The 21,714-nt window shown below is 41.3% G+C and overlaps 1 protein-coding gene across 1 annotated transcript in view; it reads left to right on the top strand.

Annotated features, from left to right (window-relative positions):
- Nucleotides 1–21,714, top strand: part of INPP5F (inositol polyphosphate-5-phosphatase F) — a 96,483-nt gene that overhangs the window by 13,796 nt on the left and 60,973 nt on the right. The window contains exon 2 of the mRNA XM_053309594.1: nt 12,421–12,501. Within this exon, the coding sequence (XP_053165569.1) occupies nt 12,421–12,501 (81 nt within the window). The remainder of the gene's footprint in view (nt 1–12,420; nt 12,502–21,714) is intronic.

The following is a 21,714-nucleotide window of genomic DNA, read 5'->3' as shown; positions in this document are numbered from 1 at the left end:
TAGGCCCCTCGCCCCTGCAGAGGTGGGAAGTGGTTGTAAGTCCAATCTTAACCAGATGGTGAATGGAATGGACACCTGTTTCAAAGGTTAATTTTGTGTTCAAACTCAGAAGGACACTCCAAACAGTGCAAATCTCTGGTGATTTACAGAGTTGACTACAATTTCTGCTACATTTTTTGTATTTTTAGTTATGGGGTGGTACCTATATAAAAAGAAATACTAGAGCTGAAGAATTCACAGAGGAGGGCAACTGAAAGGCTTGGAACAATTTCTATATGAGGATAGTAAAATGAATTTGGGGCTTTATAGTTTAGGGGGGAAAGACAATTGTAGACATAATAAAGGCTTATAAAATAATGGAGTGGAAAGAGGCTGACGTGCATAATGAAAAATGTTTTGTGTGTGCAAAGGGCAGGAACAATTTTTACCAATCGCTCCTTTCCTTCTGCATTCCTCTGTGCCTCCTGAAAATTATGTTCCCGAGAGCCTCACAACTCATGGGGACATGTTTTGGGGATTTACAGTGGACTACAGAGGGAAGGGGATATTGGTGAAAATTACCCCTCCCCCTTGTGTGTGATACATTAGTGTGGATGTCAGTCAGTGGCTAGATATTTTTTTAAATTTCATATACTAAAACTTGGAGTCACTTCTCCAAAAAAAACGGGCTCCCTGCATGTTCAGGATACACAAAAGGGCTTGTTTACATAATGCATAATTAGCTTGCATACTGCAAGCTTAGGTTGCTTTAAAAGTGGGTTTGACAGCTTCATGTGGATAACTGTCTCTCAACAACTATTAGCCATGATAGCAAAGCAGAATTTCCACATTCATAAGCCTCTGACTACCAGATGCTTTGGGCATTCAGGGAAGGGCTGTCACTATTCTACCTTGCCTGTGAGAATCCAGGATCCATCTAGCTAGCTGCTGTTGGGAAGAATGTGCTAGACTTGATGGACTCTTGATTTGATGCAGCATCGGTTTATTCATAAAATTCCACTAAAGTATTTAATTCATTTTAAAGAAAGGAAGAAGCCATCATAAATGGAAGCATGAATACTTTGAGCAGCTCGGATGTGCTCAGTATACCAAGCCTTAGTGTTTGGATTTCAGCAACTTGAACCTCATAGGAGGGATTCAATCTACACAGTCCAGACTAAAATCAAAGGGTTTGTTCTAACCAAAGAACACAGAAAGAAATTCCCTTATGCAAGCTTCCTTACCTCTTCCTCCTCATAGCCCCTGCAGGCTCCAAACGATCTATTTGTGAAGGGGAGGACTCCCAGGACAAGGATGAGAGGTTGCATGAGAGACTGCCAAGATGGGGAGATTTATTAAAAAAATCCCCCCACTTGCACAGAATGCCTTCTTTTTTGTGCAAATGCCCTTAGGATACATCCCAAAGTGTCCCTTCAATGGCTTGTGGTTCAGTTATAGAGAGAGTTTTTTAAAAAAAAAATTCAAATGAAACTTACAAATTTTCCACATACCTTGCTTTTATCCCTTTAGAGCTTTTGTTCCATGAATAATAATAATAAAAAAATCGGAAATACTAAAACTGCTGCTTTAGTACTCTCTAGGGTTCTTCTTCTTTCAATATTAAAAGCCCTAGTACTTGCTTTCCTGAAGAAATAAGTATGCAGTTGACATGACATATGACTCCGTTGCAAAGCATTCAGGCCTTGTTTGTTTCATCTCTGTTTTTGAGCAAAAATAGCATGATCAGCAGATCTAACTTACCTAAAAAGAAAAGGATTTGCTGCCGATACCATAAAAATTTCAAATAGTATTTCAGCTGAAGATATCTATTGACAGAAGATAGTCAGTTGGTCACCACATAGATTTCTCTTCCCAAACCGTGATTGCCATCCAGATTAACATTGCATGCATATGACGGGGAAAAGAAATCTTTCGTGATTTTCCCTTCCCTCTTCAGCTACTGTGCCTCCTGAAAATAAGTCCTTGAGGATCCTGCAACCCTTAGGGGCATATTTTTTATGAAGCAAAGGGGTCTGCTGAAGGAAGGGGAGGGGTTGGAGAAAATTACCCCTCCTCCAATTCATGTGAGAAATGTTTTTTGTTTTTTTTTGGCATGTGCAATATTAGTCTGGACGTAAGCATGTAGTTTTAAATCTCTTTTTTTGTCACTGAAATAGGTTTTATCAATCAGCTAATTTGACAGTCAAATTACTTGGAGATTCAGCTTTGAACTTCAAACTCTGCATACAGAAGTTGTGATTTGGCCTAATGATGATCTGGGTGGGACTGCAGTTACTTGGGCCATGAAGTCTTATTCAGATGCAGAAGGGAATAGGTGAGTATCACACTGACTGCTGTTATTGCCAGGAAGCACAATATCTCTGGAGTGGCAAGGGCTGATGAAAACACCAAGAACCTGGCTTTCAGACAACAGCTGGTCAGAAGCACAGTATCTTCTCTCTGTTGAACTTCAGATCATGAATCCAATTCCATCTATGACTAGTAAGAACCTGTTTTGGAAACCCCTCATCACTGGTCTGGCAATGGCTTACTGGTTCCTCTTAATACACAAAAACCTCCCAGGAAACAAAGTTTTCTGCAACCATCATAACTTCCCCTCATCCAAAATCCCTTGTTTGTTGCCACCACTTTCTCTTGCTTCACCTAGCCCACATTGATTACTCCACTCCATCATGAAATGAGATTCTGCCTTAATTTCATGCTGCGGTGGTTGCTGCTACTTTTATGAATAACTTGCTTGCTCTGGTCTTTGGTTCCCTTGGACTTGGGAGTGAGGGAATAAAGAAGTGGTATAGTGATCAGCCTCCCCTTCCTTTAAAGAGCTAATGGAGTGAACCCTTGTCTTGACTGACACGCTGGTGAACTCCAGGGCAGCCATTCAGTATACCAGGTGGGAGGGACCTAGAGAGCGGTTGCTGGGAATTCTGGGAACAAGAAGGGCAGTCTTTGTTGGAGAGGAGCATGTGTGGAAAGCCTTAGTGAGGGGCAATGGAGTTTGCTCCCTCATGGTCAAAGCCAGTATGGAGGGTTCTCTTATGGAATAACTCTGTAGATACTTAAAAGAAATGATTGCAGGAAGCTTGATTCTCCTCAGGAATTGGGTGAGTTCAAGAAAAAAGGGAATTCAGCACAGGAAACAGTTTGTTACATTGCACGATAGAAACTTATATTTTTTTGGTCCGTGGGCTTTTGCATATCCCTGATACTGGTTTATTATTGTTTACCTGTGTAACGTAATTCAAATAAGAAACACTAGCCTACGTCCATCCTACCTAGGGTGTTGCAAAATAAACATTTAAACGTGCCTAAGACAACTTATTTTTGTAATCTGCTAAGTATTCTTAACTGTATCTAAGAAAGCTAGAAAGCCTTGGATGGAAGCAGTCTGCAAGTATTGAATAAAACTTTTTAAAAGCCTTTTCTTTTTACAAGCCTCTCCGAGTTGGTTTTTAACTCAGAAAAAGTGGCTGGGAGGCGAAGGGGGATTTTCTCTGGTGCAATCACATCCTCAAATGGTCAGAGCTTTCAGTTTTCTCACCACGTGCAGGCTTGCACGTGGAAGATTTTTGTACTTGTCCAAGAGCAAAATAAAGAGAGTTTTCCCTGGGATTCCACCCCAAGCCCAGGGAGGTTCAAGCTGTGTCAATAAAAGGAGAGGTGGAGGAAGCATTTTAAACCTAATGGGAATATAGAATAGTTTTAGGAGAAGCCTAGCTAGGCAGTGCAAGCAGGGATAATTCAGCATGTTTTTCCCTCATGTGAGCTTGCTCTGAGACAAAGGCTGTAATCTGCTACAAGAGGCAAGGGCAGTTTTTGCTGGGTGCCTTACACACATGTACTTACATGTATATGTACCCTTGGTTTCTTTAATTCCGTTTCTTAAATGAGTCATGGTACTTCTGCCTAGTGCTGTGCTTGTCTAGGTCCTGTCACATAGGTGAAATGTTGTGATTAGGAATATAGGAAGCTGCCATCTTTTGAGTCAGACCATTGGTCCATCTAACTTAATATTGTCTACATAGACTGACAGCGACAGCAGCTTCTCCAAAGCAGGAGAAGCTTCTCGTTTTCTCTCTCAGCCCTATCTGGAGATGCTAGGGAGGGAACTTGGAACCTTCTGCATGCAAGCATGCAGATGCTCTTCCAAGAGCAGTCCCATCCCTTGAGGGGAATATCTTACAGTGCCCACATATGCAGTCTCCCATTCAGCTTAGCAAAGGGGACAGTTCATGCTTGCTACCTCAAGACCAACTCTACATACTAAAGTAAGCCTAGAGGCACATTGAGAGCACCACTCTAGTGTAGTTTCGTTGCACATCTGCTCGATCGACCTAGATGAACCATATAAATTGAACCATCTTGAGATTATTTTAATGAAAGGCGTTATATAAATCTAACAGTGACTAACAAATATAAGACAGAGGGCTGCTCTTTCTAGATGACAAAAACCAGTGCTAAAATATGAGGCAGCTATTTATCTTGGTAAGAGTAATGTCAATTATTTCATGTGACTGTGACTGATATGGGGGCGGGAGACATTAGCATCCTTGCAACCTTAAGTGAGAATATATTGGTAAATGTAAGCTCAGTTTGAATACTTGTATGTCGTGTGCAACTTCTCACAGCTGTAAAACCCGGGGGAATCTACTTTTCTCTCAAGAGAGAAAGTGAGAGTGAACTCACCTACTCTTTTGTTATCTAAAATAGAAACACTCCTTCCTGGTTTCCTCACCCAGTACTATTTCCTCTTTTGACCTATGCTTTAAATTCACCACTTCTCTCCACAAGCGGCTTTTTTCTCATTCCTTTTTGTGGAGCTACTGTGACCCAGCCTTCTGCTCAGTGGCTACTTGGCATTCTCATTCTGTTGGAACAACTTGCTTGAACTTCAGCCAGAAGTTTCCAGACTGTGCCAACACTCCATCCAATTATTGCGACATAAAATAAATTCATGTGATTTCATTATAAAATGTTAAAAATGTTTCCAGTTAGCTGATCATGTACTTTTGTCCTGTCTTTCTTCTTACCTTCCTTAAAGGTAACTCTACTGCCACCAAATCATCCGAGTGCTGGTTCATGAACATCCCTAATTTTAAGGCTTGTGGTGGCCCCCATCAATCCTAAGTGCAGCTCCTGACTAACTGTTGGTTGGGTCTGAAGCTTTTGCCAAAGCTGAATACTCTGCATAGTCTCTTGGCAGAGTCTCTTGGCATTCCCACTATGCAGTGTTGCATTTTTGCTCAGCACTGGTGGTGGTCTTTTTCAGGAAGTGGAATCCTTCCCAGCACTTTCTCCATTGAGCTCTTGAGGGAGAGCGCTGTCTTTCTTAAAGGGCCTTCCAGCACTTAGAAAATTGCAGTCCTCTGCGGAGGTCATCACAGTGGGAAATAGCTCACTTGAAGGTTCTTTGGCAAAGTGGCCCCTACTTGGAAAACAATAAAGATCATTGATTTGGTATCCTGCTGCTATCATGTGGCCTTGATAGGCACAGGGCATATGTTTATACACGGTTGTATGTTACAGAATCTCCAAGTAGAAACTGGAGATATCTGTGTTGATAGCTGTTATATTGACCATCCCAAGTTGCATTCAACTGCTTGTGATGTATTTTTGCCAAATAAATTTCTCAGTGCTTTATGTTGCTTTTTGGTAGAAAAGCTGTATAAATATATAATTAAATAACAAAGGGACAAATGGAAAAAATAAAATGTTTGCTTGGGAGGTAATGAATTATTTGAGTACACTTTCTACATCCAGAAAGTGGATGTATATATTCAGAGAAGTTTTTTTCTCCTGGAATACTTGAGTCTTCAGAAAAGTAAATTTTCTTATGAAGTCTTGATGTTTTTTGCATATTGTCAGCCTGTTGTCATTATATATTTCCTGCCCTTTGTTCTGCTGTGTATATGATATTTTAAAATGAGCTCCTTCCCTCCTGAGCACTCTACACCTTTTTATTCAGTGCAAAGATTGTTGTTTGCTGGAGTTACTATGCTGCCTTGTGTGTCAGACCATTGGAGATCTAGCTCAGTATTGTCTTCTCTGGTTGGCAGCACTCTCCTGGATCGTTAGCCTTGCTGCTTCAGATCCTCTTTAAGTGGAGATACCAAGGATTGAACCTGGGATCTTATGCAATTCATGTGAGCTATGGTTTCTTTCCATGACTGGGGAGAGAGGCAGCAGGAATAGAAACTAGGCATTCCACACCAAAGTGCAATACCCAAACCATACAGTCAGAGGAAATGATCAATTCAGAAAGAGCGCATATTTCAGTAAGGATTTATTCTTGCAGCCTGCTTGAGGAAACTATCTTGCACAAAACTCATGGACTGAGAACCAAAGGGCTTGGTCAATGCAACCCAATAGAAATTTTGGCTTTTCTTTGAACCAGCACTGAAAGTTACTCTTGGTATAGCATGAACAACATTCTCTCAATTTCAAATGCGTTAAGAAACACAAGCCCATTGCCTTCTTGAGTTGTGTGGTTCTTTGGAATTTTGTTACTGTGTTTATTGAATGACCTTTTAAAAAAATGTGTGTCTGTTTTTATAGTTAGGGTTTACTGAAACTTTACTGAAACTTAAGTTGATGGAACTTTACAGTGGCATCAAGTACTAGGTTCTTTTAGATACTCAGTCTTGTGTGACTACTGCTGTTTACTACACAAGCTGACAGTACATTCATCCTAAGGCTAGCACACTTCTGCAAGCATTGCATTGCCATCAGCCATCTGTATATTTGTAGTAAGAGCTTGCTGCCCTATGATCTGAATAAATAGGTTTTTATAACCACTAACAAAACTGGTTAAACAGTGCAGTATTCATACTTTGAGGGTGTGTCATCCTGTGCTCTGATAGTGAACTCTGAGTCATGTTTATGCAACAAACTACAGAGCAATTTTCCAGTTGTATAGTTGGAAGTAGTTTCATACAGTTCTCAAGCATAGAATTAAAAGTAGGCAATGGGAAAAAAAATGCTCTTAAGGTCACTACAAGTAGGAATTTTGATCTCTGGCAACCCCATCCCCACCCACATGTTCCTTGCTGGCGGCAGCAAATAAAGTAGTTGGTAGAGCATGGGAAAAAGGAGCCAAGTGTCCTGGCTTTGCAGTAAACTTACAGCAGCAAATTTTGTCTAGTCCTTGCACCCACTAGCTGTAGCAAATTGAGCTGCTGAGAAAGGATGAGAGGAGAACAGAAAGCAAAGGTACTCTCCACTCTCCTGGCTTGGGTTGCATTTTAGTTGCAAAAAGTTATTAAGATAATAAATTCCTCTTGTATGTCAAGGGCTTCTATATTAACCCCATGTCTTCTCTATGTCAACATGAGTAAATGATTTTGTGTTACAGGGCAGTGTCTGAATTTAAGTTATCAGTTTTTTGAGTCAGAACTTTTGCAATAAGACATGAGGCCTTAATAGAACAATTTGGATATAAAACAGGACACGTGGAAATATCTATGGTTTACAATCACAACTGAATGTCAAGATGATATTTAAAATAACTATCTAAATCTAACAGATCTAGATTCAGATCTGTCGACATCCATAAGAATGGGTAGTGCACCTGTGTAGGACCCTCGCAGTAGAATGCCGCAGCTTGTCGAAGAGACAGATCCCTACCCACATGTCTTCATCTTGCTGTTTAAAGGTGGGCTGGGCACTTGTTCTTCAGTTCTTTTCTGACCACTGTTGAATTCAGTCCTCGGGCTGTCGCTTCTCATCGATTAAGTTCTTCTTTCTTAGTTTATCTGTAAGATTAAAACTATTGGACTGAATTTATTGGTTTTGACTTGGAAACGGCTTCCAGACTTTGCTGGTGTTTTTTTCAAATTTGGAATGGACTTTGACTTCGAGTCGGAATATCCTGGAAATGGCTGAGGAGAAATGGAGCTTCAAGATGTGCACAGGCTGCAATGCCAAGCTTCCCTCAAAAGAACTCCATGACTTGTGTTTTATCTGCCTGGGAGAAGAGCACTGTCTCTTCATGCAAGATATGCCTATCTTTCTCAAAGCAGACGAGAAAAAAAATGGGGGCCTTGTGGCTTCGCATTGCCATTTATGATGAGGTGCTAAGCCCTTCAACATTGGGAGAACCCTGCCCTATGACCTCGTCATCCACTTCAAAAACTTCAATGTCAATGTCTAAGCATCCTTCTATGAAATCACAGCCATCAACATCGAGCTTGATGTTGGCATCATTGCGAATTCCAAAAATCTCTTCGAAGTCCGCTCCCTCTTGAACACTTTGTGATTGGATTATTCTTTTGATTATTTATATATATCTATGTAAAGCACTTTGGGAACTTTTGAAAAGGAGTACATAAATATTTATAGATTTATAGAGGAGCCAGCGTGATGTAGTGGCTAGAGTGCTGGACTAGGACCGGGGGAGACCAGAGTTCAAATCCCCATTCAGCCATGATACTTGCTGGGTGACTCTGGGCCAGTCACTTCTCTCTCAGCCTAACCTACTTCATAGGGTTGTTGTGAGGAGAAACTCAAGTATGTAGTACACCGCTTTGGGCTCCTTGGAGGAAGAGTGGGATATAAAGTGTAAAATAAAAAAATAAAAAATGAATTTGTCATTTTCATATTCATTAACAATCCAGATGTAGCCATCATAGATGGCTGGGTTTTCACTTCTTATTCTATGTCTTAACTGTAGCTTTCAGACTAAACCATGATTTAGATTATTGCAAACTACCCATGGTTAAATGTGTTCCCTGTTCTCATGTAAAGGAAAGGGAGAGAAAGCTTTCACTGTCACCTTTTGACTAAACCAGGGCTTAACAAGTCCCAGGCACAAAGGAATATGGTGCCAAGAAATTCTACCATGGCACCTAGACTAGAATATTCAGAGATAGTTAGTTGATAACACATTTGTTTGTTCCAGGCAGCCCTGTTCTTCTAAGAATGTTACATGTAAAGGAAATAAAGAGAAGTCCACTTACTCTTCCCCTCCACAGTATCTATCCCTAAGTCCATTTATTTTGTCAAGTGTCTGTTGCCTGGTTCTTCAGTGCAAAGAGGCCAGAAGGCCAGGAGTAAGCCACAGTTTAGGCATATGCAAGACGTTTTGAGCTCGAAACAAGCAGTTTTTCAAACATTAAAATAAAAGGCCTGTTGTGAACTTGAAACAGAATGACCCTGTTTCAATCAGAACATCGTGAGTGTTTCAGGCACCATTTTTGAGGCCTGTTTTCCCCTTGCTGATTTTCTGGCACTTGCTTCTGATTGGCTTGCAATCTCCTTCTCAGTTGGCTTACCATAATCCAAACCAAGTGTTGTCATGGTTGCCCATTGACTGGGGGAAAGGAGGAGGGAGGGGGAGCACTTTTGGAGGGAATTTCAAATTCATAAATGGACTGGAAGGCAGAGAGCATCCTTACACTGTGTCTCCCTTGAAGAGGATATATCAGACCGGCGGAAGGAAGGTTTGATTTTGTGGTTTTCTTTTCTCAGATTGAATATAATATGCTGTGCAATTGCTGCTATAACTCTGTGGTTTTCTGGATCTCAGATTGACAAAGGGCAGAACTTGGTTGCTTGCCTTTCTTGAGTTGTGGTTTGTTTTGTTTATGAGAGTGTTTTGTCATAGGCATGCTGGAAGACTCCGAAGAGGAGCTGGAGGAGGGGACGGAGGTTACAGCAGAGGTGGGAGGGCAAGGACCAGAAGTTGCAAAGGAGAGTGGATCTGACACACAGGGAGTTGAAAATGAGTGAGAGCCGGGTGAGGCAGCTCTTGGGGAGGAGGCGCAACCGGTTTCAGCTGTAGAGAGGCGTCGGTCCAAGAGACAACAAGAGTTAAGGAACCGCATGTGTAGAACGACAGGCAAAGCTGACTCAGGAACTCTTGATTAACAGCACTGTGGGTCAGCCTATTTAAGATGACCATACCACAGCTACCCTGCTGATAGCAACATCAATTTCCTGTGGGCTAATTGGATGTGTTCGTGTATTGCCTTGGCCGTGTTTGGACTCTGGACTGTGTTGACCTTGCCTGTGGACTTCGATTTGGACTCTGTTGGATTGTTTGGATTTGACTTGGACTGAACCTGGTTTGGAGAATTTCTTCTTGTAAGATTTTGCTATTTTAGTTCTGCCTCTGCCTGTTTTATGCTCCATCTGGCTAGCCTGACAGATTTACAACAGTTTTGTGGTGAGAAATGGTCAATGGCATATCTCTGTGTAATATTTCTTGGTGATGGCTGTGATGAGATCCATGACTGGCCTTGAGACTAACTTGTGCTTCACTCACTGCTCTGGCCTGCTCTGCAATCTGCATTGCAGGGTGTAGTGTGGCTGACGTTTCTGTAGTTGACCTTATGACTATGCTTGCTGCTAAGTCATAAGCTGTAGCAGCTGTTGCAATGCTAGGAAGTAATGTAGGCGTCATAGTTGTGTGTGTGAGAGCAACTTGTGCCAACAATGTTATTGCAGTGCAGGCACTGTGGCTGGCGGTGGATTCTGGGTCAGTGATTCTGTTTTGGCCATTTTTTGACTGTTTGAACTGTACGTTCTGTGTTGGGACGGACAGATACCTTTTACTTTGTGCTTGCAGTGTTTTTCATGGCAAGGTTGCAAAAACTGTTCCAGCCACAAGAAACAATGGGGAACTAGAAACACCCCATTGTTTCCCATGGGTAGGTCCTAGGGACACTGAAGTAGGTTGTATGATGGGTGGTACCCACCACCCAACCATAATAGAAATGGGCAGATGGGCGATTTAAAAAAGATTTCCCCCAAACCACCGAACTGTTGGGTGTCCCTAGGTGCTACCCATGGGGGACAGTGGGGTGTTTCAAGTTACCCCATTGTTCCCAACGACTGGAATGCTCAAAAATGTTTCGAGTCTGCTTCGTGGAAACAGGCAACTCAACTGCTGTTTCAATGAAACGTTTCAAGCATTTTGTGTTTTGTTTCATGCACATGCCTACTGCGGTTTCCTGTTAAAGGCAGACCTCACCATGGGGTTTGCACATGCCTGCTACAGTTTCCTTTAACAGGCAAACCCCACCATTCGCAGATTTGACATCTGCGGTTCCGCGTATCAGCAGTCGGGTAGTTGACACCCAACGTTGGCATATGCAGAATATAAGGTTACCAGAGGGTTAATTTTGCATATCTGCAGGTCCAGGATTCTCCACCATTTTGAAGAGCGGAGCCATTTTGTGGATCATTAGTGTTTTTTTAAAGAGGTGATTTTTGTGTGTGCATACATGCCAGATTTGGGACTTCTGGGGTGGGGCATTGCTGACACCTTGAGACAGTGGAGTAAGGCACTTTTGGGGGGGCAGTGTTTAGGGCCCCTTTTATCTGTTTTTCGCTATTTTTTGAAGCCTCCAGGAACCTAACCCCTCGAGTCTCATTGACTCGTTAGTCACGATTCTGTTATCCATGGTTGTTGCAGAGAACAGAACCCCTGCAGTAGGGGTGTGCACAAAACCTGGAAAACCCAGTTCAGTTAAAATAGAACTGGACTTGAACTGAACAGGTCTAGTCTGGTTCTGTGTACACTAGATCTGGGCTGGGTCTGGCTCAAGTCCAAACTGGTTCAGGCCTGGCTCAAGGATGGGGGTGGAGGATGAATGAGATTTTGTTTTTTTAATTTAAAAAAAAAAGGCAGGCTTACCGCCATTGCGGGGCTTCAAGGTTGCTGCCACAGCTATTGGGGGTGTGTGTGTCTCCTGAGGTTTCCCCTCCTGCTGCTGGTCTTTCCCTGGGTTGTGACCAGCCATGCAGATAGCCAGTGCGCATGTGCGGTGGCCTCCAAAATGCCACCAACAGCACAGAGAGGCCTGGAACAGGCCCAAAACTTCCTGAAATGGGCCTGTTGAGATCGGGGGAGGCTGGTGGGGGAGGGGGGACCTCAGGAGACCCCCGCTTTGGTAGCACCCCTGAAACCCCCCAATGGTGCTAAGTCCGCCATTGAATGAGTGTGTGTTAGTTTAAAAACCGAACCATCCCTGGTCTGGCCTGCCAGGTCTGGCTTGACGAGCCCTCGAGCTGAGCCAGTGTAAGTTGGCTCACACATCCCTATCCTTCAGATAATGAGATTCAGATTGTTTGTATGAATTAGGAGAGCTGTGATTTATACTAACTATAGTTAAAACATACTGTAAACTGTGGCTTGATATTGTGCTTTAATTAAGTAAGTTAAAAAGAACCAGTTCACTGAGCTTGTGCTTGATGGGAAACTTTAGCTTAGTCAAAAAGCAAACAGAAGTCCATTGAACTCAAGGATAGACCCCTTAGCAATTCTCCTCTTGTTCATAGAGTACAAAATTAGGGTCTAACCAGTGTCCTAGTGATTAATTTAAATCCAAACAATTTTAATTGTCATCAGTTTCCAGATCCTATCATTTGTGGTACCTTTTATGCTTAACTTTTTTCTTTCTTCTTCCCCGCTCCCCTCCATAGCTACTGACCTCCTCCTGGCTTGGAATCCAATTTGTCTGGGCCTGATAGAGGGACTGATTGGAAAAATTCAGCTTCATACAGGTATGAGTAGTTAACTTTTACTTTGACAAGAGAAAATATTTCAAAAATAAATTAAAATATGTTGCATCTTTTGTGTTAGTAAATATGCCCCCTCCCCTCATCAAGTGTCTCTACAGTTCATAGAACTGAAGTAAGATTTGGCAGTGTGTCTGGCAAGGGTGTGCACTAATGGTTTGCAGCGAACCAGACCAGTGGCTTAATCGTGAACCGGACCAGCCTTCAGGAAGGTCAGCTAGTCCACGACTGAACTGAACCTGGTCCATGGTGGTAGGGATGTGCCCAGAACCTCTCCTCCGCGTTCCGGAGGCGGTAGGGATGCTCCCTTAAGGGCAGGGGAGGGTGCACCTATCCCTCGAGCCGCATTTCCTCTGCTGGCGCTACGTTGTATCAAAGCCCTTTGGGGTAGCAGTGTATCTCCCTTCTGCCCCGTTGCCGTTCTTGGTCGGAAGTGGCCGGAAGTACCAGGCGTGTATGCGCCCATCGTGTGCATGCACGCCTGGTATTTCCGGCTACTTCTGGCCGAGGATGGCAATTGGGTGTCAGGGAGGTATGCTGTTACCTTGAGGGACTTTGATACAACGGAGCACCGGCAGGGGAAATGTGGCGGGAGGGGTAAGTTCACCCTCCCCCACCCTTAAGGGAGCACCCCCACTGCCTCCGAAATCCAAAACAGCACAGGTGGCTGAAACGTTTTGGAGGCTTCTATAATGGTCTCCGAAACGTCTTAGGCACATCCTTACATGGTGGTTCTGTTCGAGGGCTGTGCTTGTAAATGCATGCAAGCAGTTCCTTTGGCAGGATTTCCAATACTATTCTATTAATAGAAGCAAGCTTGTCTAGCTTTTCCTAGATCAACATGAAACAGTCAGTGTTTGAGGAAACTTTATGAAAATATAGACCTTTAGGAATGGTAGTAATCAAAGCTCAAGAAAATTGCTTCTTCCTCTAAGCCCAGTGATTTTTCAATCCCCTTTATCACCCTTATTTACAATCCAAAAGTGCTTTAACTGCAATAGTTCTCATTAATACTTGCGAATTGTGCCTGCAGTTGAGGTAAAGCATCTCATCTTTAGTTAGTTCTCTAGCTTCATGAAATTCTGCTTACAGGGAGATTCCATCCCCCCCCCCCCACTCCTGCTCAGGTCAAGAAAACACGGTTTATCAGATGATATTTTATTTATTATTATTATTTCTTGTTTACACAGTCAGACAGGTGTTATTGACTGGTTTGTTTTATCCAGACATCAAGTCCTTCCCAAGGATCTGGGATGGCTGAATTTTATTGTCAATTGTTATAGATATCGTTGCAGAATATAGGCTGTTCCCAGTAAAGCTGCTTTTTGTAATTGGCTGATGGTGATTTCTGTGGCCCCTATGGTGTTGAGGTGCTCTTCAGGGTCTTCTGGAACTGCACCCAGGGCGCCAATGACCACTGGGATTATTTTGGTCTTTTTCTGCCACAGCCTCTCCATTTCAATTTGTAGATCTTTGTGTATTGTGATTTTTTCTATTTCTTTTCCTTTGTCTGTCTGTTTGTAGTTGGAAGTCCCATACTATTTTTACATCTTCATTTTCTCCAACTTTTTCAATTTTATGGTCCCACCAATTTTTGGCTACAGGTAGCTTGTATTTTTTGCAGATGTTCCAGTGTATCATCCCTGCTACCTTGTCATGCCTTTGTTTGTAGTCAGTCTGTGCGATCTTTTTACAACAGCTGATTAGGTGGTCCACTGTTTCATCTGCTTCTTTACAAAGGCGGCACTTGCTGTTTGTTGTTGACTTTTTGACTTTTGCTCTTATTGCATTTGTTCTTAGTGCCTGTTCTTGCGCAACCAGTATTAAACCCTCTGTTTCTTTCTTCAAGTTGCATTCTTAAGCCATTGCCAGCTCTTGGTGATGTCTGATTTTCCACTTATATTGTGCAAATATTGACCATGCAGTGGCTTATTTTTCCATTTTTCTGCTCGGTTCTTGACTTGTTCTTTCTTGTAGGCCTGCTTTGTTTCATTGGTGTTGAATAGTTTTGCGTTATTGGCCATTTGAAGTGCATCTTCTTCACTGTCCTTGATATATTCTTCAAGGCCTCTTTTATCCTCCTCTACTGTTTGATGGACTTGCAGCATTCCTCTTCCACCTGAGCTGTGAGGGAGGTATAGCCTATCAACATCACTGTGGGGGTGCAGAGCATGATTGATGGTCATGATTTTCCTGGTCTTACGATCCAGCGTCCCTAGTTCTGCCTGGGTCCAGTCTATTATTCCTGCAGTGTATCTGATAACAGGTATAGCCCAGGTGTTTATGGCTTGTATGGTGTTCCCACCATTGAGTTTGGATTTGAGGATTTTTCTAACTCTCCTGATGTACTCACTTCTAATTTTTCTTTTAACTTCAGTGTGTGCGATGTTATCAGCCTGGAGGATGCTCAAGTATTTGTAATGTTCTTTCTCTTCCAGGTTCTTGATGTTGCTTCCATTGGGCAGTTCTATTCCTTCTGTTTTTGTTATTTTCCCTCTGTTCATTATTAATGCAGCACACTTGTCTAGTCCAAACTCCATTGCTATATCGCTACTGAATATACGGACAGTGTTTAGCAGTGATTCGATTTCTGACTGGGACTTTCCATACAACTTCAGATCGTCCATGTGGAACAGATGGTTTATTTTACTTGATGTTTTAGATGTTTGGTATCCAAGGCCTGTTTTGTTGAGTATTTGTGAAAGTGGGGTCATGGCGATTACAAACAACAGAGGGGATAGTGAGTCCCCTTGCAAAAGGCCTCTTCTAATGCTAACCTGTCCAAGTGTCTCGCCATTGATTGTTAACTGTGTACTCCACATGCTCATTGCTTTTTAAATAAATATCTGAATGTTTTTGCTGACACCAGTGGTTTCTAAACCTTTTAGTATCCATGTGTGAGGCAATGAATCGAAGGCTTTCTTGTAGTCAATCCATGCAACACTTAGATTTGTTTTTTGTTCTCTTGCAGTTTTCTAAAATCATTTTGTCAATCAGCAGCTGGTCTTTTGTGTCTCTGGTGTTCAGGCAATTTCCTTTCTGTTCAGCTGGAAGCTGTTTGTTAGTTAATAAGTGTTGCATCACTTCATCTGCTATTATTCCAGTAAATAATATGAACATGGTTCGCAGGCAGGTGATCGGTCTATAATTACTTGGAACTGCACCTTTTGCTGGGTTTTTCATTATGAGATGAGTTTTCCCAGTTGTTAGCCATTGTTCAATATCACCGCCTTGCATAATGAGATTGAACTGTTTTTGATAGTTGTTTATGAAGGCTTGTTAGGTGTTTAAGCCAAAAGCCATGCAGTTCATCGTCGCCTGGCGCAGTCCAATTTTTAATTTTCAATTTTCTTTGCTCTTTCACTTATTAATTCTGGTGTTATTATTAGATCTTGCATTTGTTGGTTACATTTTTTGACCTCTTTCATCCAGCCTGCTTTTTTATTATAATATATTGGATTGTCCCATAATTTCCCCCAGAATTGCACTGTTTCTTCTTTATTTGGTGTTTCTAGGTTTCTTGCAGTTTCTCTTTCTATGCTTTGGTAGAAACATCTCTGATTCAACTGGAATTGGAGATTCTGTCTGTGTTGTGTAATTCTGGCTTCATATCTGCTAATCTTCTTTGACACTGCTGTTATTTGCTGCTTGATTATTTCCAGAACTTCTCTAATTTTCCTTGAATCTAGGTGGTATTTTTGGATCGGATACTGTTTGGTGTTTTCATTCTTCGGCTTCTTGTCTTTCATATCTTTCAATTTTACTAGCATCTGATCTAAGCCTGGAGATTTTATTTTCTAATCTAATCTTCCATTTAGGTGATGTACTGCTTTCTTTTTTGACAGGTCCACTGATCTTATATCCGAGCTCTTGTGTTGTTGTTGTTGCTGCACTGTACATTAGTTGGTTTGTTTCTTGCAAATTATTGGTTGCTATTTCTGCTATTATTAATAATAATAATAATAATAATAATTATTATTATTATTTGTACACCGCCCCAAACTTTCATCTCTGGGCAGTTAACAATAGCATAAAACAAGTTAAAACATATGCAAAAACTTAAAACAATTTAACGATTTAAAAATCACCTACAAATTAAAACCTTAAAATATGTAAATAGTTATTTAGGTGATGATCCAATTCAAACATGTTTATTACTTTGGCAAACAAGTGTCACACGAATCTGTGCTTAACTTTTGCCAGGTTAGGGGCTTTTGGACCGTTTTTGCCGTTCGGTCTGAATTTGAACCAGACTGTGGGTCTGCGAAATGGCCTGTTCAACTGAATCAGTGAGAATTGGTTTGGTGGTTTGAGGGGCTATGCTTGTAAAGAGTTTACCAGTCTGGTGGCGGCTGCTCTAGTGGTCCCACCGCTCCTCTAAGGCCCCTTCTGCCCCGGACTCAGTGTGTGCGTGGAACTATCCTGGAACTCCGTGTGTGTGGAGGCCAGGTTAGTTCCAGACTTGTGCCTCCACCACTGCTTCACTGGCTGGTGGGAAGAATGCCACACATTTACTGCATCTGGGCCAGGGAGCCTTTGAGGAGTGGCAGCACTACTACTGTGGCTGCTACTGGACCTTTAAGCCCCTTACATCTATTTTTAAAGGGGCTCTCTCACCACTCTCATGGCCTCCCTTTAGGAGCCTTTTCAAGGATTCCCCTTTGCTTATAAAGGGGAATCCTCACCAGATTTCCCTTTTCAAGCACAGCCCCTTGGTTTGGTCGAATGGACCAGGCCAGCCAGTAGGTTTGACCGAACCAGTTCACAGACCGAACGCAAAAAATGGTCCATGCACACCCCTAGTCTAGCATATAGATTTGTGTGACATTGGTTTGTTGAACTAATAAATGAGTCTGAATTGGAACATCTCCTAAATAACTCTATTTACATATACAGTGGTTCATGCATATCTGATAAATTGTGTTTTCTTGACCTGAGCAAAAGGTAATGAGGTAGGGGGTGTGGGGTGGGGAAGAGAGAATGGCATCTCCCTGCAAGCAGAATTTCATGACGCTAGAGAACTAACTAAAGATGAGATGCTTTACCTCAACCGAAGGCACAGCTTGCAAATATTAATGAGAATTATTGCAGTTAAAGCACTTTTGGATTGTAAATAAGGGTGATTAATCATGCTACAGATAAAAGGGATTTGAAAAATGGCTGGGCTTAGAGGGAGAAGCAATTTTCTTGAGCTTTGATTACTACCATTCCTAAAGGTCTGTCTTCTCATCAAGTTCCCTGAAACACCGACTGCTTCATGTTGATCTAGGAAAAGCTAGTCAGGCTTGCTTCTATTAATGGAATAGTATTGGAAATCCTGCCAAAGGAACTGCTTGCATGCATTGAATATTTGAAAAGTGAGGTCAGCGTGCTTTAGATTCCTCTTGGCTTTTGCTCTGGCTTTGTCTAGCTGACCTTTAAATAATAATTACTGCTAGCTACCAGCATTTCTTAGTGAATTGATTTTTTGTTATTGTTAGATATGGCGCAAACATCAATAGTTACTTCTGAAAGCACTATGCTTAATGTGAGTATTTTTTAAAGTTTATGAAATACTACAAACCTAATTTTTACTTAGACTTGAAAAAGTATCCCTTAAGTTAATATTAGTTTTTAGGGTAAAGTGGTATATAATGTTAGCTGTGGAAATCTACATGTGTTTGAGACACTCAGAACTCCTCAGAGGTGACTGCTTACCATACAGTAGGTATGTCTAAGCATTCCAGAATGCACACCTGGTCCCTTACACCTGTAATTGTTTATCAACTTATTTTTACAATTGCATCTTGAATATCCATAGATAATCATGAATACTGGTGTGTAGCTGGTGCATGCTTATAAGGTAAGAGCCTTGTAAATATGATGCCTGCTATGTGCTGTATCTACACAGGGAAGTGCTTTTAGCCTAGCAGCATCATGTTTAAATTGAGCTTGAGTTGTAGGTTTCTCATGTATGATATTCCACGGAGAAACAGCATTATGGGAATAATTCCATTAAAACAACAAAAACTACCAGTGTGGTTCATTCATTAAATATTAGTGTATTCATCTTGGAAGTAAGTAAAGTTAATATGAAATCAAGCAATGACTATTGGTGTGTGTGTGTGTGTATGTATGTGTATGAGGGTGTGTAGATATAGATCACGTGAGAGCAACCCAGGACACGCTAAGTGAGGAGATAGTAGCACAAAAAGCAACCCCAGATTCTAAGCAACATGTAAGAGGATGAGAATACTGCTGCAAAAGGATGTTAATTTCAGTACTGTTATGTTAAATACTGAACTATATTCTCAGTTTTTAAAAGTACAAATTATTCCCCTTTACTAGTTCTTTAACCATATTAACAATATTAAATTACATCCATTCTTGGAACTACTAATATATTATTTTCTGTTACATAAAAAGGCCCTGAGATGGGCCTTCTGTGTTGCTGCCCCAAGGCTTTGGAATGCGCTCCCTAGTGAAATAAGAGCCTCCCTATCTCTGACAATTTTTAAAAAGTCTTTAAAGATGCATCTATTCACCAAGGCTTTTAACTGATACTGTTTTGATTGTTTTAATGTTGTTTTAGAATATTATTTTAAAAATTGTAAATTGTTGTGTTTTGAATTTCTTGTTTTTGTTTTTAACTAGTGTTTTAATGTTGTTTTTATCTTGTTGTAAACCGCCCAGAGACTTAAGTGTTGGGCGGTATAAAAATATGTAAAATAATAAAATAACATAAAATAAAATAAAATGACAACTTCCATTGTCTACATTCCATGGTGTGTGTTTGTGTAGTTTCACAGTAAAGTAATCTTGGGTTGGTAACACTTCTGATTGTCTAAATTATGTTTTGAATGTCACCCCTAGCTGTTTGGAAAAACAAAGTTTGTTTTTTGCACTTTTCCTTCTTGAAAGAGTAATGCAAACATTTAGGGCAGGCATCCCCAAACAGTGGCCCTCCAGATGTTGCTGAACTACAACTTCCAGCATACCCAGCCACATTAAAATTGTGTCTAGGAATGCTGGGAGTTGTAGTTCAGCAACATCTGGAGGGCCGCAGTTTGGGGAAGCCTGATTTAGGCACTTCCTTGAATCTGAAATTGAGATTTTATCCTTTTTCCCGTTGTAATTTTAAAAAATGTTTAAAATGCTGCTGCTTGTGATTTCAATGAATGTTCATACTTGCAAGAATGCAATGATTTAACGGGTAGGGTGGGGGGAGGGTTGTGGGAGGCTTTTGTCCAATGATGTTAAAGGTTCTTTAGCTGAAAAGAAAAGACAACACAGAATATAACTGATTAGAAGGAGTCTTTTTAGAGTGGCTGTAATTGCACAAATTTTCTACATATTTCACAGAATGCAGTAGAGTCCACCTTGGAATGCAGGTGAAATTCTGGCTAAAACACTGCAGATTGTGGTTCCCATGTTCGAACACTGCTTTTTGTAAAAAGTGCTCTCTGTGTACAGGGAATTAGCACAACTGGAAGAGACGATTAGTGTGTGCTTTCTGATGTGCCAGCTTGCTAAATGTAGGGAGTTTTAATGCAGGGGGACATTAAAAAATATGATAGGATTGAACACCTTTTTCTAAGTGGTACAGTCAGGAATCCCACCATCTTATTCTGTGCAATGTGTAGAATGGACCTCATTTTACATAATACAATTAGTTGCTTCTGGTAGAAGATATTGTTAATGTTGAAGATTTAGGCTTGTGTGTGGTGTTTCCCATTTCTCCCTTTTTAATAAGGGAAATGCCAGACATTCTTGCCTGTCTTCCAGCTAGTAGAAGGTGCTAGTGATGACACATTCCATACTCTAGATTCATTTAATGTATGTAAATGTGCATTTCTGATGTTTTCAGTGTTGTTGGGGGAAAATTGTATTCTTTATTATATCCTTCTTGGCTAGTCTTCCTGCAGTTTTGTTGAAGCTTCAGTTGTGTAAAATGCTGAGCACTTCTGTTAAGCATAGAACATGGTCAGGATTAGGCTCTTATTAGGATTAGACTGGAGAAACTGCAGCTATTGGCTGATAGCCAGCTTTCACTGGGTTAAATGTAATATCTGATTAAAATTTTATAAGCAGGCTAAGTGTGATGTGTCAAGTGAACACCACATATTGATTCTCTGAGGAGCGGAGCTGGAAACATTGCTTTACTTTCTTGAATCGTGGAGCCCTGTGGTAATTTTGACTTTGACAAGTTGTAGAGCTTTGATAGCATGCTTGATTCATTGATTAAGAGCACAGGCCCTGAATAAATAAAAAGGTCTCTCAGCAACCTGTAGCTGTAGGAGAACTGTTTTCAGGACACAAAACACTTTAAAGGCCATTGTGCATATTTGTGCTTCATACATCCCCTCTTCTACGTCTTTGTGGTCAAAATTGCATATTCCTTTATCAATACTTGGTTTTTCCTAAAAAGATATGTGTTTTAAAAATTGATCATGACAGAATTGAAGACTACTATGTCCCAGATGCAAAGGAATGATTTAATGTACTCACTGCCTCGCAAATAGACATAATTTCGTTGGCACCCAAATGCCAGATCTACTTCATTCTAAGGCAAACTGGTCATACTTGCACTAAAAAACAACACTGCCAGTGCACCTATCCTCCTTGCCACATGCTGAGGAGGGCACTGTTAAGAGAAGCGCACTAGGATTGCTGGGATAACTAGCATACAGCATATTTGGGGTATTTTGCATGGCTTTAAAAAATTGCGACAAGCTTACCTGGATTTGTTCTTACAGTGAGTAATATTGATAATATATTGCTGGTGCAGTGTGTGCCACTGCCAGTGCAACACATCTTGCCTATTGCACTGTCTTCCTTCTCCTCCTCTCTACTGAATTCCTTGAGCCCTTGCAAAATCTAAGGTTTGGAGGACCTTTGGAAAGGCATGGGTTGTGTTATAGAGGACTGTAGGAGTTGGGATACACCAAGAACATGAGGGGAACTGTTAGTGGAGGCATTATTCCACTTGCAGTTTCTGGATGTTCACCACCACCCCACCCCCCATGCTGCATCCTGTGCTATTGCTGAAGGTCCCCTGACCTATCTAAGGGAGCTTCAGTTGAGAGGGGGCGTGGGGGAAGGATGCCTTGCCTTGATGCATCTTACATCAGTGGCTATTCAGTAACTTTAAAAAAATTGCTGCATAAGCACATAAAGGCTGTATACTAGTACACTCTAAGGTGACTTTGACAAAGTATT

The sequence above is a fragment of the Hemicordylus capensis genome, chromosome 3, assembly GCF_027244095.1.
Source record: "Hemicordylus capensis ecotype Gifberg chromosome 3, rHemCap1.1.pri, whole genome shotgun sequence".
Taxonomy (NCBI): Eukaryota; Metazoa; Chordata; class Lepidosauria; order Squamata; family Cordylidae; genus Hemicordylus; species Hemicordylus capensis.
Note: the sequence above shows the minus strand (reverse complement) of the source record. Positions and strands in the feature narration are given on the sequence as shown.